Source organism: Phalaenopsis equestris, unplaced genomic scaffold (assembly GCF_001263595.1).
Source record: "Phalaenopsis equestris unplaced genomic scaffold, ASM126359v1 Scaffold000580, whole genome shotgun sequence".
Lineage (NCBI taxonomy): Eukaryota > Viridiplantae > Streptophyta > Magnoliopsida > Asparagales > Orchidaceae > Phalaenopsis > Phalaenopsis equestris.
Genome location: NW_018165020.1, coordinates 208,095 through 235,101, shown reverse-complemented (window position 1 = coordinate 235,101; position 27,007 = coordinate 208,095). Strand labels below are relative to the sequence as shown.

Genomic DNA, 27,007 nt, shown 5'->3' with positions numbered 1-27,007 from the left:
AGGCAGGGATGTTATTAGTAGAATTCAAGTTGGTTGCTGGAAGTGGAGGAATGCATTGGGCTTATTGTGTGATATAAAATTACCGCTTAGATTGAAAGGAAAATTTTATAAGATGGTGTTGAGACTTGCAATGCTCTATGGTGCATAATGTTGGCCTTTAAAAGAGAAGCATAAAACAAAGTGTTGTTGAGATGATAATACTTAGGTGGATGAGTGGCTTGACATTTAGAGACAATGCGAAATGATTACATCCGTGATAGGGTTAGTGTAGTTCCAGTGGGGGACAAGATTAAAGTGTCTTCTTAGATGGTTTGACACTTAAATGTCGACCATCTGATGATCCGGTTAGGAGAGTAAATGTTTTAGATTCGAATATTGTTAAGAAAGGTAGAGGTAGACCTAAAAAGACTTGGACACATTGGATAAAAAATGATCGTAATCTATTAGATTTAAATAAAATATGACACTCAATAGGACACAATGGATAAAAAAGATTCAAGCAGCCGCCCCACTTGGCGGGATAAAGGCTTGCTGTTGCTGTGTCGTATTCAGTGTCTTATTTTCATCAAACTATATGTCTAAAAAATTCAAACAGGCCATAAGGTCATGCCTCGTTCAAGCAACGTTATGTTAATAGCCAAACTAAAAAAATTTTAAATCGGCTCATCCTAAAAATTGTTTAAGCACATTTGTTATTTTTGCGCTTCTTAGCAAACATTTTGACTTGCTTCTATCTTTTCTCATTGCCATGACCAACTGCTATTATGTACTGCGTAGATGATTAGATTGTTGTTTTTTTGTGAATGCTAATGATTATTCAGAAGTTTTATTATGAATTCTATCTAAGCCTTACTTTTACTATCACTGCCTCCTGGAGGTGCTTGAATTGCTTTTTTATTGTAGCCAACCAATCACATGTTGTGGTTGCTATGTGATCTACATGTAATACCTTCACCGAACTGTGCCCCACCGTTCCTCTTTTGATTTTTTTGTGGTGTACATTATCTCCTTCTGAATTCAGATATGGATATATTCCACCTTTTTTTACTTGTCATTTTTTTAAGCTAGTAATTGTTTGCATCATTCCTTCACGAGCTTTCATCTAAGCATTTGGCTTAAAGTCACTAGAGCTATATCATTCCTGGTTGTTCCTGTTGTATCGAATGCAGCAAAAAATCATTTACATGGAGCCTGCTAATCTCCATTATTTTTGATTCACATCTCTACGTTTCTCGAGATAAATAGACTATAATTGTGTCTTTTTGTGAACAACTTAAAATTTGTAGTTGTTTTTTGAATTTATAGGGACCCGCTCATCCACATGACACCTCTTTTGCTCTACTCTAGTCTTGCCCTTGTTGCTGGAGTTAGTTTGTCAACATGAGCATTTCTCTAGCATGCCTTACCAATTATTAAAATGCTGAGGCGATTATTTATTTATTGATTTCTTGATTGTCTTTAACATTGACTTCAAAGCATTATTGGGCCAAGAATTTTCTTTCCTTTTGTGCTGACGTGCAAATGTATTGTATATATCTGATTTTTGGCTTTGAGATAAACTTTTTAAATATCAAACATGTAAGGAATGTAAGCTTAAGTACAATCCAGAAGTTTCTCCTCACCTCTAGAATCTTTGTTCAGAGAAGGTCTCAAAGTTTTATGTATATAAGTACATATATGTTTGTGTGTGGTGTGTGTGTGTGTCTATATATATATATATTAAAAAACGCCCAATGACCGATTTTCCATGCGTTAGGCCTCATGATAAGAGCCCGCGCTATTTGCCTGAATATTCGAGAACCCAGCGCCACTGGGGATCGAACTCGTGACCTGAGGGGACTTACAGTGAACCCCGCCAACCAACAGGCCACGGCTTGCGGCACACACACTTGTGTGTGTGTGTGTGTGTGTGTGAGGCTTCTATCATCACTTCTATTATCACTTGACTTTTTAGTGAGGCTTCTAGATTGATTTTACGTTTTTTTCAACGATAACTCTGAAGTTTTCTTCTGAACATCTTCACTTACCTCTATTTGAATGGATTCTAGTATTTTTTTTTGAATGTCCAAGTTTTTCTTCATTTTAGGATTTGTATACAAATACTCTTAGAAAACTTTACCATTATCATTTTTTGTGACAACCTTTTCTGTTTAGTTTTTTAATGTAATTATACATGTTTATTGCATGAATCCTTCAATCATATCCTTTAAGAGGACATTTTTTGGTGTATCTTGTATCATTTGTAATCTTCTATGATGCAATTTCTTCTTTGAACAATATATTTCTCAGGTCTCTTTTATATGCTATACCTTTTCAAAGTGTCACTCTCGCCCCCAAACTAGTCATCATAGGGAATGCCATGCAAAGCTTTCTTCTTGTTCTTGTTCTACTTATTTGCTTCTGTTCTATCATTAGATGCTTCTCGTTGGCCAACTACATGATTCCTTTATTCTCATTGTCTAAATTGTCGTCATTTGGGCAACTAGGCTTCTTGGTCAATCATTTAGTTCTCATCATTATTGCTTTTCCCTTATAACTTTATCATAACACTTATGCTTTCACTTTGCATTTGAACGTTCTACTTGCAACCAATGTTCCCTTCCTATAGACTTGTAACAATGGAAAGACGACAGGACTTGGAAAACTTATAACAAGCATATCCCTCTTCATGTGCATGCCATCAACTTATAACTATTGCATCAACAGTTCCATCGACAAACTCGCTTCTCCCTTGCATCTTTTGTCCATTTACATTAATTTATTAAGTTTTTTAATATCATATTGTATAGATGTTTCCTCACTCTCAATATGGAGTTGAACATCAATTTTTCTCTGATTTACTGTGCTCAACGATCAAGGTATATTAAGAAGTTGCACTATTGCTAATATAGGCATTATAATGATTATTCAGTTTCTTAGCAACCAATAAAATGTCACTTTGCAATAGTCATAGTTCAAATGGAATGAAAATTACTCGTTGTCTATAACTACAAACCTGCAAACTTCCCACTCCCTATTAAGATTTAGTTTGCTCGAGCATGTGGCAAGAAATGATTTTGCAATCATCAATCTCATTTGCGCATGTTATTCAAAGATTTGCAAACCTTAAAGGTATTGATAAATAAGGTGAAATCATAGAAAAATAGATGATTGTGTAAGCTCTTAGGTCCAAATCTATGTTGCACGGATACGGAAACGATAAGACACGTACACCGGACATGTATGTTATTGAAAATATAGGGCACGAACGCATGTCGAGCACACAACTATAATAAAAATTTTTAAATATAAATAAAAATTAAATAAACAATATTTAGATAATATCAAGAGAAAATAAGAAATTTAATAACACTAAATTTTAAAAACTAAAAGCTCGTTTGACATCACATTTATTTCCTATTTTAGTTGATATAATTTTAATCTTTTTAGTTTTTTTATTTTTGAAAACGAATTATATTGTATTTAAAAATAATCAAAATGAAAGTAAGCATATATTTATTTTGTTATATTTATATTTAAGTCATCTTAATCAATTAATCATTAAAAAAATAAAATGATCATTGGCTTCTTTAGCATCGAATTCTTATTTTGCATATCTAACGCCTAAATTTTGAATTTTATTTTATGCCAACCAAATCTTTCATTTCACATTTAATAACCACTATTTTCAAATTTAAAAAGTGGAATACACTTATTCATATATTCATGCAAGGGGATATATATGTAAAAATTGAAATTTAGGTGTTAGATATGTACATGCATAAAAATTGATTAATATGAATTTAAATTTATTTCTAAATTTTATATATATATATATATATATATATATATATATATATATTATCATAAAATAATTTTTTAGAAATTTTAATTCTTTAACTTAGAACACACGTACTGCGCATGTCATGCGCGTGTCCTTTTTGTAATATTATTTAAATCAGGCATTTCTATGCTGTGCTCAACACATATCAGAGTCGTATCCATGTCCAATTCATGTTCGACACTGCTTGACTTCTTAATTAGAAGTGTTTGTGCATCACGTATCAGATCCGTATCCATGTCCAATTCGTCTTCGACACTCCATGACTTCTTAATTAGAAGTGTCTGTGCATCATAGGTCCAAATTTTTATGATGAGAGAGGTCATCAGATAAGTACTTAAGAAAAATTGGAATAAGATATTGCTCATGTATTTTGTTAATTTTAGTTGGAGTACATATTTGCTTATTGCAAATTTTTCATTTTACAAACTCTAATGTCTTCTTTTGCCTTTGCAACACAATAATTATGAGTTATTTGGATTCTATGAATCGTTAAGCACAGGGTTGAGAACTACCTATAGTCTTTGTAGCTTGGCTCATGCGGATCCATAGCTCATCTTATAAGTGAATTTCGTTTTTGGAATATTAAATATTTTGAATGGATCTTGCAAAAGAGGATCAAGATGAAATGCATACTTACTTTAAGGTTTTAAACAAAATGAGAATAACATGAAGCAAGTTGTGAAACCCTTGGCCTTGAGAGCCTGTGTAATTTACTCTAGATTTTGTCTTTATCTTCTTTAGCTAAGTCCCAACTATTTAAGGCCAGCCTTATAAACCTCTTTCAGTCCTTACCGAGTGCTACATTAGTTTATTTTAATTTGCTGAATTTTTTTTCTGCATATTTTTTAACCATGTTATTTTCGGTTTACCTCATTTTCTTCATGATCTTTCCACATTTATTCTATTAATCCTTTTTCATAATTCTTCTACACTTCAAAACCAAGGACCAAGATGAGTGCACAATTGTATTATTGAACTGAAGGACCCAGTTGGAAGCTTTAAAATGATGGCATTAATGTGAAACAACCTGCAAACCCCATGGCTTTAGGAGCTTGGTTGTAACTTTAATCTTTATCATCTTCTTTGACTATGTCCTAACTATTCGGGGCCAGCCTTTTATAACCCTTTCATTCATTTATGTTAAGTGTTTACCTTTTTTTCTCCTTTTTTTTTAGCTCATCTTCTGAGCATTTTATTTTTGTTTTTATTTTTATAGTTAAGCATGATACCTTTTGCAATGCCTAACTACCATTAAAAAAATAAAAAACTAATATATATTTGATATTGTATTAATTACATTATAACGAGGCTTCTGTCCTTCAGGCGATGGTTACTAAGATGCACTTTATAATTTTTAGTGGTTGTTTTAAGCAATTATGATTCTCCCAAAATTTCAAAGGATTTTGAAAGTCAACTAATAAACATTGCAAACTGTTGATAAGCATATACCTGTGGACCAAATGGACCCACCAACGGTTTAGGAAATTGTGAGCCCTATATTTGAGAGGGAGAAATTATTCTACTTTGATTACCCATTATTTAATTTTTTTTTCTTTTCTTCTTATGTTTGATTATTTGAATTTTCCTATGAGGTTTAGTGTGAGTTATTTGCTTGCATTATTTTAATGAGAAAATTAGAGAGTTGTTCATTCTAAGAAAGTTCCTCCTAAATTCTACACAAAACCTTACTGGTCCCCGCAGGTTGCACACATCTTGTTCTTTATGCTCTCCAACACTGTTATTGTTTCTTCTTTTTTCTGTAGGTCGAACTTTTTTTATTTCTTGTTTTGACCATCAAATGCATCAGGAGTATTCTTTGTTTTGTTAGTTGGATCATGTGGTATACTTCCTTTCAATGCAAATTATGCCCATTATCCATATTATATTGATATTCGATGGTTGCTATCTAATGTTATTGGTTCAGTAATTTCATGATTCATTTTAATCAGTTGACCAATGGAACTTACTTTCGTATGAATGGTTTTGGGATAGCTTATTTTTGAAACTTTTTTTCTTCCTTCACTAATAATTGTATCCTTGCTATGTAATTTTATCAACTACTATGTTGATGAGTATGTGTGTTTAAATCTTTTGTATTTGTTAAGAATGCCGTTCCAGTTTATCCATTTTATGTAAAGAAACATAAAGATAAATTATAGCTTTTTTTCTTTTGAGGGGGTGTATGCGTGATGCAAACCTATGACCCATGGTCTAATAAGTGCACATAAAATATGTCAAAATAGACTCCTAAAATGTTTCTAGTATTTATCTCGTATCTTCTTAGTAATAGTATAAATTACAACACACAGTCCAGAAATTACAAAAAAAAAGTTGTAGCTCCAAATGTTTTGCTATTTAATTATTGTATCTGCCATATTGATGAATTCATTTTTTTTTTTAATCTATTGCTTTTTTTTAGAAAGCAAATCGTCTTTTATGTAAAGAAATTTTGAGATAAACTATTACCGACGATTAAAAAATGTCTTTAAATTCTCTTTTAATAAATTTATATTTCATCAACATTAATCATTTTAATAATTACAGTGTGACTCAAGGTCTGACATTACCGGAAAAAAGTATTTTGTACATTATTTTAGTGATATTCGGTAAAGGGAAGGAAAGAGCACAAGGTGAAAAATACTACAATTTCCATATTTATCCTTCAATTTATGCCATCAATGCAGCATGATCGAAGTTTAGGAATGTTAGTTTCTAGAAGATTTAGATTCATGCAAAACAAAAATCCAACGTTTAGAGCTCTTTAGTAGTGGTTGGCCAAGACTATATTGTGAAGGGTTTTGGTGAATGGAGGAGGAGATTAAGTTGTGGTGAAATTAATGAGATAATATTAGATTAGCTTCGATATACCATCCTTTGATTTCTTTTTGGATTGATTGGTTTCTGGTTGCTTTGGGCTAATTAGAATTTTTCCTTATTCATATGTGATAGAGAGAATAAACAATTAGGGAAGTAAAGTTAGGGAGATGAAGGGTCGCTGCCATTGGATAGAGTATTGAGGAATTTGAGAACTTTTTGATTTAAATATGCTATGAAAATTAATTACAACGAAGGAAGGGTGTACTTGTGGACTCAATATAACAAATAATTCAGTTTTACTTATAAATATAAGCATAAAAGGTGGAAAGTTCATAAAATCGAGCTTATTCCTTTTTTTTTATTCCTCTTTATTGTATAAAAATGATCTTAATTTATTAGAACTAAATGAAACTATGACACTAAATATATGGCGCAATGGAGAGAAAGGATTCATGTAGCCGACCCCACGTAGTGGGATTAAGGCTTTGTTGTTGTTTTGTTTTGTTTTTGTTTGTTTTGGGTCTAGATTGCCCAAATACCGTACATCATCTGGGTCCTCTTAGGTAGTCTGGTTAGCTTTTTTAGCTTCCTAATGTTGAAAGAATGAGTTATGTTATGGACCACCCCCCCCAACCCCACCCCTTTGGCTGATTTGTTTTTGGAAACGAGCATTGGAAATTGGGGGAGTTATTTTCAACTTCAACCTAACATTGTTTTTCCGCTGTCTGAATTATTTGGCCGCCATACTAGTATATATAAATTTTTGAACTGCTTTGTTCGGTTGGCCGAGTCCTTCCCCTCTATTGATGTCATCTTTGTATATTTTGTTGATATTTCTTGCCGAGAATGACAAGGATAATTTCTTCTTCTAGTCTTGCTTAGGTTGCAAGGCAGCTGGAGAATGTGTTTAGCTGCGGATGAATACTGCTACTGTAATTTCTTGGAGGATGAGGGTTCAACAGTTGTTACAAAGAGTCACTAATCTCTTGGTTTGCCTGAGTTTTGAAATCTTCAGTTGTGTTAGAATGGGTTTGCAGTCTACATTCTTTATGCCCTCTCTCATAACATTATCATACTATTTCTCTCTTTTATAATGCTCATCTATATTTCAGGATTTAGCGGCACCTAAATGTGATAGGTTTTGGATCTCTTATACATAATATTGCTTACATTGGTTTAGATATAGTTTCTAGAGTTAATGTTAAATAGTTAAAATGGATATGTTTCACAGAATTTTAATATGATAGATTTACAGGTAAATCATAGAAAACTTCAATTAGGCTGGTGATTTATGAATTTGAATGTTGAGTTTAAAAAATAATTGAAATCTATATTTAGTGTTTTAAAAATAAGAATTTTAAAAGGAATTGTAGCAAAACTAAACAGTATAAATTGAGGATAATTATTTTAGAAGGAAGGTTGGAGTGCTATCTTTTGAAAATTAGTTGATTGAAATTGGATTTAATGCAAATAGCCAACTTGGCCTAATATTTGGGTGCTTCATCTCTAATTGCAATTTTGCATTCAAGGTTTTGAATATATGAGTGTTAAGTTGAATTGAGAGAAAAAAGGAATTGGGGGGTTTGAACATGTGTACTGAAGGGTAGAGAATTCACTCACTTAAAAAAATTGATAAATTCAGTGTAAGAAGATTAAAAAAAAAAGGTTGATGCAGTATTATATGGATATAAATTAAAAATGATTTGTAAAGCATAGCTTTAACATTTTAGATGGTAACTAGAAAGAACAAATAAGGATTCTTAATGATATCCCAAAGAGTTAGGATGAGGCTAATGCTAATGATGGTGATTATGATAAAGTGTTTTTAGGGAAATTATTTGATTAACAACATTTTCAATAGAATTTTGTTAAAAGGAATTGAGGATAATTATTTTATTAACAACATTTTAAAAGGAATTGTTGCAAAACTAAACAGTATAAATTGAGGATAATTATTTTAGAAGGAAGGTTGGAGTGCTATCTTTTGAAAATTAGTTGATTGAAATTGGATTTAATGCAAATAGCCAACTTGGCCTAATATTTGGGTGCTTCATCTCTAATTGCAATTTTGCATTCAAGGTTTTGAATATATGAGTGTTAAGTTGAATTGAGAGAAAAAAGGAATTGGGGGGTTTGAACATGTGTACTGAAGGGTAGAGAATTCACTCACTTAAAAAAATTGATAAATTCAGTGTAAGAAGATTAAAAAAAAAAGGTAGATGCAGTATTATATGGATATAAATTAAAAATGATTTGTAAAGCATAGCTTTAACATTTTAGATGGTAACTAGAAAGAACAAATAAGGATTCTTAATGATATCCCAAAGAGTTAGGATGAGGCTAATGCTAATGATGGTGATTATGATAAAGTGTTTTTAGGGAAATTATTTGATTAACAACATTTTCAATAGAATTTTGAAATTAAGTGGATTTGAAATGATTGGAGAAGTTGCTTTGTGTTAATATTTAAAAATAATGGTGATGTTAAAGATTTTACTAACTATGAAGAAATCAAGTTTGTGAGTCATAGATTAAAGTTTTGAGAGAGTAAGGAAATATGGATTCAGAAAAAATGTATCAGCTTCATTGAATCAAGTTGATTTCATGCCATGAATATCTATTATAGAAGGATTTTATATTAAATCACAAAGAAATTTATGATCTTTTGAAATTTGATTTATGTGCTTCGAGGCATTCCTTTTTTTTTTAAAGTATGTTGATATTAATAAATATATGCATGATGGAATAATGATTAATATTACTAGAGGTTCTGTACTAAACTAAAAGTTTACAATTATCTTTATTTTAGATCGGCATCAACATTGAGTACATATATTTTGTGTATTTTTTAATTGCTATGTTAATGCTTATAATGATATGATGCTTTGATCTATCTTTTGCAAATGATATAGTTTTAGTTAAATATCGTTGACAGTGGAGAATATATTTAAAACATTAATCTTAAGATTCTGTTGTTGATACCTGTATGTAATATTTGAAGTATCTTGGATCAGAAAATTTTGATAGAATTTCTGGAGCTAGCTGGTTAAAATCAAGAGTATGGAATATTGGTTAATGTTACAATGGGTTCTGTTGTAACAAAAAAAGTTCAGTCATTTTTATTTTACCTCAACATCAACAATGAGTATATATATATATATATATATATATTATAGAGTATATATATATATATATATGTTTTTTAATTTGTTAATTGTTATGTTGATGCTTATTATAGTGAAATAAAACCAATTCTAGCAGCCGCAACCATCCTGGAGATGTCATTGATATTATTTTTCTGTAGTAAATATTTGATACTTTTTACTGTGTTACATTTTCTGCATGAATGGATATTAATGCTACCAATATTTCCCGTTAAAATGGTGATTTTGAACATTCGACAGTGGCATTAGAATCTTGGCAGTTTCTCATATTTCTTGAGCCACCCATGTATGGTATATTTACTTGCAATGAATGTATTGCCTTTCATTGATGAAAGCATCACTGTAGTGTCAGCTATTATGCAGCAAATTCCACCTTGAATAGCCATATGTTTCTTAGGGTTAATTACATACAGACCACTCAAAACATTAATATTTACAAATTAACCACCCAGGTGGTTTTTTTTGACTTCTGAGCCTGATGTATTTACGCGTGCCACGATCAACATAAGGATAATTTGATAAAGATGAAAAATATAGGTTTGAGGTTTTATCATGAATTTTGATATTTGAGTGAGAATTGAAAAATAGTGAAAGAGGACGGTTTGAATTGTAAATATCAAGTTTCGGGTGGTCTGTATGCAATTGCCTCTTTTTTTTTTATTTTTAAATTATTATTGTTGTTTTTTTGTTACATGACCCCAATTTTATTTATATCTAGTGCCTTTAGAGCTATGTGCTTGGCTATCTTCTTTTATAAGACATGTTTATGTTTTTGGACAAGTAACAAGTGAGCCAAGAAACAAATCAATAGAATAATTTGAAAGGTCCTCTGTTTCCATGATTACAACCGCTTTCACATCCTTTGTATCTTCTGGCTTCACATGAATCTTATTTACATTTTTAAGGTCATAATGCTCTTTCCTTATAGTATTAAGTAATCATGTGAAAGATATTATATTCATATGCCTGTATATCAATAAAGAGATGTGGGCTGTATAGGTGCCTTCATAAGTCACATTGATTTGATCTATCACTTTGCCACTCTTAAACATAGAAGCATGTGAAATCATTAAATTTGAATGGAAAGAAAACATAAATTTAAATAGTTGGAATTTAATTGTGATACACTCTTATACTCTGAAGACTAAAAAGTAAGCGCTATATGCAGTTTCAAAGAAATGACTCAAAACTAGGAGATGTTATATAGTTATTTTGTAAAAATGATTTAAAAAAAAGCAAGAGAATGTATTTTTATTTAAAAAATAAATTGTGATGAGTAAAGTTGATTGTAGAATCAAATTACAAGCTTTCTAATATGATAGTAAAGTATATATATATAAATTGTGGGCAATTTATGCACTATATGCCAAGCAAAAACACTCACTACTGTGGTCATAAGCCATGCTATATTTAGAAATGCTCTGCAGCCTTAACTAATCATTGACAATAAATGTGAATAAAAGGTGGTATGGTGTTCGCATGATATGAATCATGGCTTTTGCTTCATGCAAGCAACCTAAACCAACGAAAATGGTGAGATAATTCTCTTGGTCATATTGTTATTTGCATTCTCTTCTCGTACATGCAAGCGAAAAGAGGAAATTTGGCCTATGCTCAACCAATGTACTTCTATCCAATCTGGGCTATCTGTGACTGATCTTGTTCAAGTTTGCTTGAGTTTTGGCTCGATAAATTCAATCATGCGCCTATTATACTCAGCTTGTTTAGCCAACTTGACTCCATTTGTGTATTTTTTTTAGACATTGATTTTGATGAAAGCTAATAAAAGTAACTCCCAAGTAGAAAACTTGAGGATGCGACACATGGCTTACGGTCACGCTTGATGGAGTTTGATTAAGGAACATAGAAAGCTAAAATGGCGATAAAATTGATGAATGTGTTTAAATTGGCTTTCCTGTGCATTATAAACTGAATATCAAATCAAACTGAATAAGTTTAGTTGATTTAGTTTTGTTTGAAAAATACATTTGATTTTTTGGTTTTAAACCCTCAATATCTGATTTTTGGTTATTAATTTGATTTTAATTTTTATTTAATCTAATAAATTGAAAACTTCAAAAATCTAAATTATATGGAGTACTCATGAAATTAAATCAATATTATAGTAGTAAACATTTAATTCTTAATATTTGCTCATAATCGAAGTCCCTTCGCGCAAAAGCTCTGCGCCGATCCTGCTCGAACTTCGTCTTTCGCAGATCTTACTTGTTCGCGAAACTTCCTTTGCGAAATGGAAGTCTCCTCACCGAACTTAAGAAGCTGCGCCGTAGAGACGCAAGAAGCTGCCGATCTTCTTCTCTGACCGAAGCCTAGCAGAACTCTGTCGTTCCTGCCGTCGAGAATTTCTTCCTCGCGCACGAAATTTCTTCCTTGCCCTCTAACCTGGCTCTGATACCACTTGTTGAGAAAATTAGGGCGAAGAAAAACAGTAATCGACACAAATCCAGAAGAACACAGAGATTTAACGAGGTTCGGCAAAGATGCCTACGTCCTCGGGAGCAGAGCGGCGACCTTGTTTTCAATATTCAGAAAAGATTACAGAATAGAATATTCAGCTCTCTTAAAGACCTAGGATTACAAACAGATATTTATAATCCTAGAGTAAGCCCTGAAGTACAATATGTAATTCCCAAATTACCCCTGTACCGTACAGCCCCAACCCATATAACGTAACTTCTCAATTTGGACAGATTCTTTCGCTCCGCTTTGTTCCAGCGTCTGTCCCTATATGGTATATGAGTCATACCATAACAAATCTCCAGCTTGGCGAATATCCAGCCCCTTAGGAGAAAAGATACCTGGGAGTTACACCTGCACCAATGTGGGTTAGGCCATCATGCTTCTGCTGCGCCCTCGCTGATCTCAACCCACTGAATTCCAAGGGACACATCTCTTTAATTCCAAGAGACATCTCTTCATTCCAAGAGACTCCAAATCCTGGTATTATGAGTCATACCTAACAGATTTGTTCATAACCGAGTTGTTTAAATCAATTTAAAGTTTGGATGGTTCAGTTCAATTTTCTAAAAATTTTAATTGATCCGTTTTTTTTTTTTTAGATTTTTGATTCTATTCAATTTGACAAATTTGAAAACTGATTCATCCGCACCGACCAATTGGTCACCGCTCCCATCTTCAATCCCTTGATGAATAATTATCGGATCAAACCCATTTACTATATTGAACGAATTAGTGGGCCGAATGGTCGGTATTTCAAAATTAGGCAAAATGTGGACGTTATCACTCCATTAAAAAAATTCAATAAAATAATTGGAGTAAACTCTTAGTATCACGGTTGCTGCCTACTTTTTTCTACCCAATGCTAATTTCTCATTATCATTAAAATTTAGAAGGGGGATTTGCATATATATCACGCAATTCTAATAGTCAAATATTTGACATAGAAAATTAGTATGATTCATAAATTATAGTACATCTTATATGTATAAAGATATATCTTTTATTAAAATTTATTATTAATATCAAGTATTTGTGCTTTTTATGTAAATTTTCTTATATAAAAGGAGGATTTACCTACATACTTTTCACTCATTTTTTATGTATTTATTTATCTAGTATTTAAATTCAAGTTTTACGTATATGTTATTTTTTCATGAAATGTTGTAATTTCTTTTTTAAAATTAAAATAGTGATATTTTTTAAGAGATATATGAAAGATTTTTCAGGCATAAATTTAAAAAAAAATTGTATACTATATATGTAAATAAATAAGTATTATGTGTCCTCTTGCAGATTGTTGGTACCGAGGGTGGTCCTAGAATAGTTAAGCACATGAGAATGCCTGGGGGATCATGTAATAGCTTTCATCCACTTTTAAATAAATAAATAAATATATATAAATATATATACATATAGAATTATTATGTGCTATACATTATAATTACCCTTATTTTAAAAGAATATAATTAAATAGATTGGTCAAAGCTGGAATATTTGTACTTGTAGATAAGCGCATGAGCGAAGTTAAAACTGCAATTTTTAAATTTTGTTTAAAACGCGCAGCGATAGTTGTGATTTATAGGGTTTTTATAGGAGAGTAACAAATTTCTTAACCGCTGAACGCGTCGAGGAGGACCTGGACAAAGCATCCGATGCTATAAGGCTGGCCAGCAAGTTTCTCTTTCGTGGGGTGCTCGTCAGGTTTCTTCGTTTCCCACTCTTTATTCGTTAAAATCGCTCTCTGTGCGAGGATTGCTATGTCGGAGCAGCTGACGGACGTACAGATCTCCGAGTTCAAGGAGGCCTTCAGCCTCTTCGACAAGGATGGAGATGGTCAGAAGTCCTCGATCTTCTTACATTCTATTTTGTTCTCCTCTTTTTAAGTTCTAGGCGTCCTCGAATTTGAATCTTGTTTCCTTCCGGAGCCTTGTAATCGACTTGTTTGTAGCTGGGATGCTTTGATTGAATGCACTGCTCGTTATGCTATCCTGTTTGAGTGTTGTTGCGATTGAAAGAACTTACAAATCCTATTGGAGACATTCAGTAGGAATTATTCTTTAGGCCAGTGTCCGTACAAGTGTAGCTTAAAGGTTCAGTGAAAACTCCTAACACGTTTTATAAAGATAAAGAGAATTTATATGTTCTTTTCAATTATCTTTCCAGATTTAAATGACAGATGAAAAATGGGTTTCACAGCCTTAATTGCAGCATTCTTTGTACCTACAAAGTTTAGAATTAATAGATTTAACATGGAAATATACTTATTTTTGGTTGAAACATGTAGATTCATGGTTTAACTTAATTTTTCCTGTATCCTACCTCTTTTTGTTCCCTCTAGGGGAATTTTGTTATTGATAGATTGCAAAATTGGAATGTAAAGTTCAGTGTCCATTTCATATATCTCATAACAATAAACACCCCAATACAACCTAGGTTTTTTAAATTGACTAGGTTGAGTTGTCTTACTCTCTTGATCATGTTAATGATGCATATTACTATATCATGTAAATCATATTAAACCAAACCAAAGTAGCCCAACCTAATTTGAATTGACTTGATAAACCTGACTAGGCTTGGCTGGGTTGCGCACTGTGTGCATGTGGAGGGCTTAGTTGTTGAGGCATCTTCTCTTCTATAACCTTTTCATCATCTTGCTAGCCACGGGGGAGTGCTTATGCCATTGAGCCCATTGGGGCCGCTTTGGCTTGCCACATCCCCAAAAGTTATCATATTATGCTAGCTAATTGATATGCTGTAAAAAAATTAACGTGTGTATGATTTATTCCTTTCATGTTTGCTATTAGATTGTAGCATTTTAAGAAAATAATTAACTTAGATTTAACTAATTTAATGATTATTTTATTGTATAAAATGATTTTCATGCTAGGACATGTTATGTACTTATTTACTCAAAATAAGAGATCTATTCAAACCTAAAATAACTAGTTATGAATTCTACTTAGTAGCCATGGTTAATATGTATATCACCGTATAATATTTAGCTTTGTTCTATATTTGATGAACAAAAATAATGTATGACTATTTAAATTTTATTCTATTTTAATCATGCTTTAAACTTATTTTTTATTTTACTTATGCAAGTTTATTCCATCACTCATTAATTTTTTCTAACTATTTGAATAATAGGTTGTTGAAAGAGGAAAATTTGAATTTTTTTGTTGAGGCAAACTTTGTAGGATAATATGGCTAATTCTGTTAAGAAAGCTGCCATAGTTACTTTGACACATTTTATAAAATAAATGTTTTGAAGAGTTATAAAAATTGAATTTTACTAAGGCTTATAATAATTATGACAATGCTGAAGTCCTGCAAAAAATAAAGTTAACAAGCCAAAATACAATTTTTGATAGTTTATGTAATAGATTTCTTGTTAAGGATAGAGAAAAAGGCATCCACAAAATGGCTAAGTTACAAGATAAAAATTCTAATTATTTTGATTAAAAAAATGGGTGAAGGAAGGGTAAAAAGAACATAGTTTAAGATAATGATATCTAGGAAATATAAAAATGTTATTAAATAAAAGTTTTAAGGAATATTTCTTTTTGTAAGGGCATAAAAAAATAATAGAATAAGTGTATTATTGATTGATCCAAAGATGTGAAGTGGAGTTTGCTTTGAAGAGCTATATAAAGGCAACACCTTAGGTCTAGATGAGATACCAATGAAAATTTTGGGGAGTACTAAGAGATAGTAATAGTGATTTACAATTTTTTTCAATTTGATGAATGGTTGCCTAATAATTTGAGAAGTATTTTGGTACTAATTATTTAGAATAAAGAAATTATATAAGATTTTGCTTTAAAAGGAATCAAATTCATGGGTCATGCACCAAAGAGAGAGTAAAGGAATGGAAATTACCTTATATTTTTGAGTATTAATTTTTTTTATGCCACTATGATATATTATGTAATTGATTCTTGTGTTACTAAAATTAATGAATAAGTGTAGCGAGAGGCGAAATGATCTTCAGATTTATTTATTTCTTTTGAAAGCATATTATTAAGTACTTTAAAAGGTGTCCATTAAGCAAGAAAGATGCATGTCAAAGATATGCTTAACTTATTTATATTATACCAATGTTTAAAATTTAACAATTGGGTGTTGAGTTGTTTTATGTTTATGAGATGAAGCGTAAGCCTATAGACGATTCGAGGTGTAAGTCTCAAAATTTAAAATTTTGCCGAAGTCAAAAATATTGAGATAAAAATAATACATCAACATCATAACTTATATTTATAGTAAAAATGACATAATATTCTAGCCTAGTAAAAAATGACAAATTGCGTTTATATAAAATAATGAATTGCGTAAGATGCAAAATATTATGTGACAACATTTACAAAATAAAATATAATGTAAACATTAACCTATCAAGTCCCGAAACTAACATAAAATGTGACATAAAAATAATATAAAATGTTAAAGATATAAGTCGAGTTTAGCATAGTAGACTTATCTCACTTCTACTGTTAACATCTGTAGATCTAAATACAAACATAATAAGTAATCAAAATGCCTGGGCAACAGACAATAGTTGGGGCAGTAGGAGCAGCTGGCGGTGGCGAGAACAGAAGCAGCTGAAGGCCGCGACTACAACAATAATAGCTACCGCGCATGAAAACCATAGTAGCAAAAGCAACTATCAGTGGAGATAGTAGTAGGAACTATTAGGTGGCGACGACCATAAGTAGCAAACAACAGGTAGCGATGTTGGGAAGCTTGATCAGGAGAGGGGAGCTCGTGTGTGTGGTGTGCGACTTGGATTCATTTTCAAATCTTCTAATATATGAGAAAGAAACTAAGTGTGAGATACACCCTTAGCGGAATTGCGGCGAGGCGTGCCTATAGGCGTGCCTCAAGCAATGTGAGATAAAGCATTTTTTTTGGAATCACACTGAGGTGGGTTTCAAGGCGCACCTCAAATTGTACATTTTTAAGATTGCTTTATACATAAACATATATACATACACATATCCATATTATAAAACACTAGCTAATATTAGTACTTAAAATTACTAGAATTTTTAATTATAAATATGATTTCATCAATGATCAAAATTTGTTTATATCTATTTATATTTGTTATTGAGATGTATATTAAAGATTTTCAAGATGAGTTGTAATAGTTTATTTTATTGCTAATGATATAGTTCTAATTGATGAATACTTATGTAAGCCATCTTGGCTCAGTGGTTGAGAGCTTTGTCTTTTAACCAAGAGATCCTGAGTTCAAGGCCTTGCATGTGCGGTGTGCATGTGTTTGGGTGTTTGTGGGGGGAAAAAAGAAAAAAAATTGATGTGCATTCTTTAAAAAAGGTGAAGTTGCTTAATAATGGAGGATATTTATAAGATAGATGACTTAGAATTAATTGATCAAAGACTAAGGAGACAAAAAACTTAATAGTCCTCTTAAGGGACTATTTCAGCTTATATTAAAAGAATCTCGGGACTAATTTGACATCTTTATAGACTCCGTGACTATTTTGACACTTTAGTCAGAGAATAGGTTTGTTATAAAATTTTATTTAATTTTTATTAAAAATTATTAATTAATATTATTAGAAGATAGTGATACTTAAATGTGATAGACTTAAGTGCCTTAGATTTATTATATAGAATAATAGTGACAGAGCTAAGAATATGCAGCAGAGCAGGTGGGATAGATAAGTGCCTTAGGAATTTAATGCGGTAAGGTTTTAAAGATAGGTTTTATGATTGCAATTAGGTAAAAATATTATATGGATGCTTGTCGTTGAAGTGTGGAAAAATTAAGATGAATTGAGAATTGATTATATTAGAAAGTGCAGTTAAATGACATCTGTAGAAATCAAGGAAATCAAAAAAAGATTTAAGTAGCTTTAATATGTACAATGAAACATAGTAAAATCACTTATTAAAAAAATTGATAAAATTAATTTTAACAAATTAGAAGAGAGGAGAGGTAGCCTTAGGTAACATAATATGAATTAGTCAAATGATTTGCCAAGTAGTTTAACAGCTCCACTAACATTTTGTAAGAGCAAATGGAAGTTTCACTCCATTGGAATGAATTAAAAATGATGATTCATTAATTATACAGGCGTGAAATAGTTGGGATAAGGCTAATGATAATGATGATACTTTGAATAATAAACATATTTCAAGAGACCTGATAATATGCATGATTTTCTTATATATTTTATTTTAATTTACTTCATTAATATAATTTTATTTATTTACTTCTTTTCCTTTACAATTTTTCTATATAAAATGAAAGATTCTTCTTAAAATATAGTTACTGTTGTGCAAATTAATTTCTAAATTATATCTTTTTCTTTTTTAATCAGCGGAAATAAATTTTTGCTTTTTTTCCTCTTTTTCCCTTATCTTTTGTCTAAATTTAGGATTGGTACTCTGAACAGTATGACACGTTTTGTTTATTTCTTTTTAGTTACATGTTTTGAAGTTCTTATCAAATTAATGTTTCATTTTAATTTTGGTTAAACTAACTTTTGCTATTAAAAAAACTTGATTGCTTTTTTAATTTTGACAAATTTGTCTCGATTAAAGATTTTCACAGCGCTCTTCTTGATATTGCAATTTCCTGCATTTCTCCATTAAATTTATCTTTAATTTTAGTGAAAGAATATGAGGAGGATATTCTCTTTTTTTTTAATGCACACTAATCTTTTGTCTAAATTTTAAGATCGGATCTTTTAAAAATTTAACTGATTTTTGTTTATTTTACTTTTTCGTTCTTGTTTCAAAATTGTCAGAACTGATATGTGATTTCCATTTTTATTTTGTTTAATCTTTCTTTTGTATTCAAACACCTATTTGTTTTTTTATTATGACAACTTTATATCCATTAAGCTTTTCTCAGTGCTCTTGATATTGCAATTTCATACATCTTCATTTTTCATACTAGGTTCCATTTAGTTAGACTTGAAGTGGCATTTCAGGAATTACTTTGATGATAATTCTATTTTTTGTATAGTTATACTGAGGATATAATATTTGAGTTTCTGGCTATCCTCTTTTTAAGTATTTGATATTAATATTGTTTTCTAGTTATATTTGAGATCTAAAATAAAATTCAACACTCTTGTTTGTTACGCTTATGAAATTTTCTAAATAAATATTTACATCTAATAATTTCACTTATCTATATCTTGCAAATGCTTAGCGTCAATTGTTGTGAAACCTAACTATACTTTGTGGCATCACACGAGACTCTTTGCTAGTCTATGTCTATATATAAGATAGGGAAACAAATGTTATTGTAGCGATTGACCAAATTTTTCCTTTCTTTATTCATGCTTTTATTTTTAAAACTTTTTGAACTAAAAACTTATTTTTCCTTGTCCGGATATAATCTCTTCAACATTCAGAACAACACATCACTGTTGAAATTTTTTAGTTTTTTTCCTGTACTTGTGTGTTCGATTCTCTTGAAATGCAGTTTCAAAAAGTTATTTTACTCAATATGGAGACCAATTCATTCTGCCTTGCATTGTGTATCTATATAGGTTGCATCACAACAAAGGAACTGGGAACTGTTATGAGATCACTTGGTCAGAACCCCACTGAGGTAGAACTGCGAGACATGATCAATGAGGTTGATGCTGATGGTAATGGAACCATTGATTTCCCTGAGTTCCTTAACCTTATGGCTCGCAAAATGAAAGACACTGATTCTGAAGATGAACTCAGAGAGGCCTTTCGGGTCTTCGACAAAGACCAGAATGGTTTCATCACCGCTGCTGAGCTCCGCCATGTCATGACTAACCTTGGTGAGAAGCTCACCGATGAGGAAGTTGAAGAGATGATCCGTGAGGCTGATATGGATGGAGATGGCCAAATAAACTATGATGAGTTCGTCAAGATTATGATGGCCAAGTGAGGAACTGATCTCTATTTTAATCCCTCTTAAGAAAAATATAAAACAATCATGAAGGAAGATAACTAGCCCTTCCAAATTATCTGCTTTGGAGTAGTTGCATTTCATTATCCGTATAGGCTAATTTTTTTTCTATTGTGGTCCTTTTTTAGTATCATATTGCTGGTTGGACCTTTTATACGGGTCTAATGCTTTATTCTTGATTGCCATTTTTGAGGTGTTAGAAATTTTTGGACAAACTATACATGTTAGTAAATATTTTCTATATTATTTATTTTTTTTCAGCATCCACATTTGAATAATTCTTAAGTTCCAATGAAAATATCAAAAAGGTGCAATTTTCTTCTTATTTATTGTATGTCAAGTTTATTTGGTTCAATCAACAAGGGGGTCAGTCACAAAACTAGATAATTTTTGGGCCATGAGAAAGAAGAAAATCTCAGGTATTGAAATTTTTTTGAGGATTTATGCATTTCTCTTCATGTTTCAACCAGTGTATGATGCCACTGCCTGTTATTTTCACAGTTATTATAGCATTTCAATTCATTTATATGATTATATTTAGCTCCGCAGGTGATGAATTGATTTTACTTTGGGGATTGATCCGTGAAATCATTTTTTTTGTCATAAACAATATTTGAACACAAAATTTAGTTGCCCGGGTAAATTCAGTTTGCCAGCGTCTGACATTTTATTTCCTTATTTCTTTCCTCACTTCTTGGATGCAGTTACGTTTTATTTTTTGTATGTTTATACGCCTCCTAATAAAAAAAAAATCTTTATCAGGATATCCTGGTAAATTATATAAGGATGAAACTCTAATTTACTGGATTTGTTTTGATATTAGTGCAGCATGGGAAAAGTTTGTATCATATTAATCTCAAAACAAATCCTACGATCTTCAATCCCATTCTACAACAAATTGTATTAATATATCTCCACACAATTCTTATTCTAGCCTAATTCAAAATTATCGTTTTACTCGTAATTTTGGTTGATACTTCGTGTAATTTTGTTATTCAGAATCCTTCGGTCTCAACCTTTTTAATTAACATACCATCCTCTGTCATTTAACTGATTTATTCATTGAAGCTTTGCACTCTTTTTAAATGGTGAGATTGTGGCGGGGAGTGGGAGATAGACAAAGTGAGATGCTCTCGTGAACTTGTGAGCTAGCCTTATGGGTGCCTGGAATGAATCTTTCTTTTCTGCAGGAGACGGTCGAAGGCGAACTTAGCCGGATCGCCTGCTATTAATTCTCCTCGGACACCTAAAACAATAAACAAGTGTTGCAGCAAAGTTCACTGTACCATCTCATGAACAAACCCTTCTCAAGCAGATTTAGCATTGGTGGCTTCCTCTTCACAGACTGTTTTCAGTTCATTTAATTAAATAATTTGACTTATTCACCCTATAAAACTTAATTCTGGTACTTTATTGTAGGAAGAGCTGAAATATGGAACTGTGTAGGAAATAGGAGTGTCAATAAGATGAGCTGAATGAGTGTTGCTAAAATTATATCCATAATTGGAAACTAAAATGAATCTTAGATATTGATTTCTAAACTCTATGCTATGTGTCTGTTTGGGGTGAATCTAGTTTTTCATCAGTGCTGTTGTAAAATTATTGTTAAGAAAGTTTTTTTTTTTGAAAGCTACTATGGATATTATAAATATTTTCTTCTTTGAAAAAAAACAATAACTTTCTATAACTTCCCACACATTAGCAGATCTATTTGTGAAAATCAAATTTTCATTACATAGATTTCTAAAAAATAACACCCAAGTAATAATCAATTGGAGTTGTGACACTAATTTGAAAAGAAAAATGGTAGCAAACCCTGAATCTTTTTGGTGATCATTGGTGCAGTACTCAAAACTCCTTACAAGTCAAACTCAAGTTCTGAGTCTTTTCCTTGCTTTTTAACTTGACATGGAGCTTGAAGATAGACTTGCATGAATTTTTATGTGATGATCCCAGTCATCAAGCCTTATGAATGACCTTATTAATAGTTATGATCTGATGTGATTAGAGATTTTCTTAATACATTTGTACTTTCAAATTTAGATCCTCTGTATAAATGCACCATCTTTTTGAGCCAATGCCATAAATGTAAATTTAATGGTGCAGATTTCCTTGAATATTCATATAGCTCAATCCCTTGTTTATACTTAACTATAACCTGCTCTAACCTAGTGTTATAATCTTCTGAGACTATTTTCTTAGCCAATTAAGTGCCTATGCAGCATAATTTTGTAGAAACACATACTGCTTCTATAGTAGATGAAGCTTTATATTATTATTTTTTTAACCCAAGACATAAGTGATGATCTTAAAGGATGGCATGTTGATAGCTACATTTTCATTTGACTCCAACTAGAATAATCAAACTTTGGTTTGTTGATCCTAAAAAATGGCATGTTAAATAGCTACATTTTCAACTGACTACAACTAGCATAATCAACTTTTGGGTAAGAAAACTAAGCCACAAAATAGTGAATTCTTAATCAAGTCACCTCTAATATGGGTCCTAATAAAATAATAAAATATACACTTTATTAAATGAGATATTTTAAGAATAGCCCTGAAGCAGCACAAACACATATGACAAGCATAATTTTAGACTGCTTAGTAGTATGGTATAATGGAAATCCCATCATACTTTTATACAACTTATTATTCATGGAATTGCCATCTTCGTCATGATTGATCTATTGGGCTTGAATATATTTGTTCTAAACTTGTTAATTAGCTAATTTGTGCATTCATTTTGATAAATAAAAATGCCTTCCTTTTATTGCCTCACTCGAATCCTTAAAAAGAAGTTTAGTTACCCAACTATACTCAATTTAAATTGTTTGCTCATTACACTTAAGAACTTATGACATCATTGTTTATTTATGCTTTTAAATGATGACAAAAGTGCTAAAAAAGGTCTCCTGGCTATCTACAGGAGCAATTCTATTTTTCAAGGTGTCAAATTAGTCCTCAAATCTTTTAATAGGGATTGAAATAATCCCACCAATAACATTAACAACAATTGGTTTTTCCGAGCGACGTCCATCCTTTTACTATAGACACTTAATCGGCTAAGAAAATAATCAAAATTGGCTAGAAACAAACACCTAGGTAGCACACAGTTCAAGGAATTCAGTCTATTATTATCGTCAGAGGCAATGTTACACAATTCAAGGAAACTAACTACAAGGAAGTTAGGGTCTTATGTGGGTGACCCCCATTGGTTATTTTGTACCTTCTTATTAATGATTGGTTCGAGTTCAAATGAATCGACTTCTACGGTAGGGTTGTTGATTCTCAAGTGAGTTTTCTCTATTAATGGGGTGACAAATTCCCGAAGAGGTCTAGTCATGACATTGGGTTTAGGTTTGTTTTGTTCTTCTTGAGGTATGTTCACCATCTCTCCCGACTTCTTTTTAAACATTTTCAATTTTTTGAATTTTTTAGCAGTGTTTTCTAGTTTGTGGGTGAAGTTTTTTTATGCTAGTAAAATACTCTCTTGAATTGTTTCTGCAGGATTCTAAATTTGATTGGGCTATTCAAATTGTAGGTGAGAATTAGGAACAAATCTCCCCCTTATCACCTCAGGTGTCTAAGAAAGCTTGACAATCTGACATGTTTAGTTCCCTTAATCAATTGATTAGCCCAAGATTCTGTATTTCCCTGAAGGATTACGCTATCTTTTTTTATTCTCTTAAGTTATTATGTGTTAACCTAATTGTTCCACTAAAATTTCTTCAGAAACTTGAAAATCACTACAAATTTTAACTATCCAACTAACCAGGTTGAATGTAAATGAAAATTTGAAGGTTAAAACATCACCTTATAAAAGGTTCAAGAAAATAACACAAGAAAAATTAAAATTTACATTCCTGCATCACCAAATGAAGGGAGAAAAATAATTCTGCTCACTAGTCATGATTGAGGACATCGACATAATCATTTTATTGATAAGAAACATAAAAAATAAGAGATTGAAAGGATAAACTCCGATAAAATACACTAAGAAGATACCAAACTTATCTCTCTTCTTTCTCTAAAGGAAATGTTGAAACTACAAACACAGTTACACACTATAGAAAATCTCACAATCACTTCTCAATTAACTCTCTTGCACTTTGAAACTTTTGCTTTTCATTTCCTTCTGTCCCGTGCCTTTGGAATGCTTTGTTTTATCTTTGACAAAGCCTTTTATTACTTGGATTGTAAATCGGTGCTTGTGAATCACTCGAACCATCAAAATGCATTAACCGGTGTCTATGGTGCTGATATGTGGCGTCTAGGGCTGGTTCTTAGTGCTTGAGCATTGACGGTCTGAAGCCTACTTTCCACTTGCTCTGGTCCTGATGTTAGGGCTTTAGGCGCCTAGGTGCCTGTATTTAGCACCTAGGTGCTTAGATCATGGTGCATATGCACCACTAGCACAATGCCCATTTTTTGCCTTCTCTATATTTGGGATCAAACTCAGGTTCCTTGGATGCTAAGCGCTTTGCTTTGGCTCCAGCTCTTCTTAGCTCATTTTTCTTGGTTCTTCGACTCTGATGAATCTTCTAACCTGAATCCTACAAAATACATCATAAAGTCCTTCTAAGAGTAACATAAAATTAGATTAAAATATAATATATATGATGACATTTCTAATACACATCAAATTCTCCCAAACATAAACATTGCTTGTTCTCAAGTAATTTGAAAATCTAAAATTATAATATTGCATAGTGTAGTGGTGGTCAATGATTAAAGATCTATTACTTCCTAATTAAATAGAAAATATATATTAATAAAGGTTGACTTGTATTTTCCTTTGGATTGAACTTTTGGAGTACTCTCGTAGGAACTTGATATAGCAAATAGTAATACAACTATAACAAATAGTAATTACAAATCTATGTATTCTTCCTAAGTCACTTCTTTGAAGCTTAACCTACATAAAAGTAATATTAACCATAAAATCCAGTTATCCATCCAATTAAACCATTTTAATCCATTTATCATTTCTATGAATATAAAGTGTCTAGACTAGATTAGAAAAGTTATTGATCCTTTAATCTTTAGAAGAGGAATTGACACCAATTTTTTTTATCTTACCCTCGCCTCAAACTTCTCCCTAAAAGTTCTTAAAATTTCTCTTTTTTTATGAGCTTCTACAAGATTTCTGCTTCCTTATTTTTTTAATATTGATTTCTCTTGTTTATTTATTTATTTTTACTGAGAATTACTATATATGTCTTAGTTCTTATTGCAATTTTGAATCTAAAGCCTATAATGATTTTGAATTTCAACTCTCTTTGCAAGTTAAAATCTCATTAATAACCTAACTTAACTTACAAGGTTGGAGGTCAAGAGATAGTAACTATGAATTAGTTTATTTTAATTTAATGACTAAATTTTATATTATTAAATTATCAATTTTATAAATAGTTAGTATTCAACTAAATATTTATGAATGATTATAAAGATAAGTAATAATTACTGTTAGGGATCAGTGATAAGTAACCCATGGTTTAAATTTGGTGAATTTAGGGTATAGGGCGAATTTTGGTCAATTTGGAGGGGGTATTTTGGCAATTTTGAGGATTTTGAGCGGTTCTGAGAATTTTGTGGTAATTGGGGCAATTTAGAAGAAATTTCGTGCATGGAAAAGTGTAGTGATGTGTGAGTTTGTGGAATGAGGTGAATGTGTATGTAGTGTGATATGAATGTGTATAAGGTGAAGTGAGTGATGTGTGGGGGAGGTATGCGGTGATGTAAACTGTAATGATGTATGGGTTGTGTGTGCCTTTTGTATGGGTATGTGATGTGGAATATGTGAATATGTATGTAGTGTATGTGAATTGCAGTGGTGTGTGTTGAATGTTTATATGGTGTGAGGTGATTTCCAAGTCATAAAGGGTTTCCCTAATACCTTGTGACCCTATGGGAACTCTTTTTTGGGGCTTCACCATGTTGGTCTAAACCAACTCAACCATCTTGCTAGAACCATCCAATTAGGACTGGTCTACAAATGACCATGTGGATCCAACAACCCATATGCGCAATTCACGACACACCCACATGGATCCAGTAGCCTGGCTATGCCAGCACGGATCGAATAGTGTGCCTGCCAGATCCATGACACACCGGCAATGCAAGGGCCCTTGCGCACGATTCACGACACTCCTGCGCAATATGCATCTTCGTCATCCAATAAGTGGGCCGACATTCCACCGTCGTCGTCCGATCTACGTCCCACAGATAACATTCCATTGCTACCCCACCATTTTATCTAGTCATTGCCCACCGTCCTAAACAACAAGCTCGCGCTACAACCATCTACATCATTCACAGTGGACTACTGCATCCATATCAAACAACTACGACCTTTACAACTTGCTATCACTGAGAACTACACTTAGTACAGTCAGACTATGTCTATTATCAATGAATCATTATAATACATTTACAATGATAATCTTTGTAATTCTATCTTCTCTAATTCAGGAGAAAAGTGTAATTTTGTGCTCATCATTCATAGTAGATTATTTCATTTGAGCTAGATCCTATAATATTTTTTTCTTTTTCAAAATTTTCCACATAAAAATTGAAATATTAAATCTTGCTTACTTCTCTTTATATATCTGAGTGTGTATTGTGTTTTCATGCAACAATGAGTCAATAATTCATTAATCTACCACCACAAATCTTTCATTGTGTTAGCTACTAAATAAAATATTTTTAGATTCTCTAAATTTTTGTTGGATAGTTACAAAAATGAGTATAAAATTGATTCTAATTTTTGTATGTATGTATATATATATATATATA

At 31.7% G+C, this 27,007-nt stretch overlaps 2 protein-coding genes across 6 annotated transcripts in view; both read left to right on the top strand.

Annotated features, from left to right (window-relative positions):
- LOC110029496 (serine/threonine-protein kinase prp4) overlaps nt 1-19,833 on the top strand; it is a 40,837-nt gene extending 21,004 nt beyond the window's left edge. The window contains exon 17 of one of the 5 annotated variants that reach the window (XM_020731805.1): nt 19,815-19,833. The gene's annotated coding sequence lies outside the window, so the exon portion shown is untranslated. Of the gene's footprint in view, nt 1-1,305; nt 1,486-4,767; nt 4,932-9,878; nt 10,663-19,814 lie in introns of those variants that run through there. The other 4 variants (XM_020731809.1, XM_020731804.1, XM_020731808.1 and 1 more) reach the window with 4 other exon arrangements.
- On the top strand, nt 13,856-21,791 carry LOC110029497 (calmodulin-2/4-like). The gene is made up of 3 exons (XM_020731815.1): nt 13,856-14,118; nt 19,815-20,184; nt 21,400-21,791. The coding sequence occupies exons 1-3, from the start codon at nt 14,043-14,045 to the stop codon at nt 21,503-21,505; spliced, it is 552 nt and encodes a 183-aa protein (XP_020587474.1). The 5' UTR covers nt 13,856-14,042; the 3' UTR covers nt 21,506-21,791.
- The last annotated feature ends 5,216 nt before the right edge of the window (nt 21,792-27,007 follow it).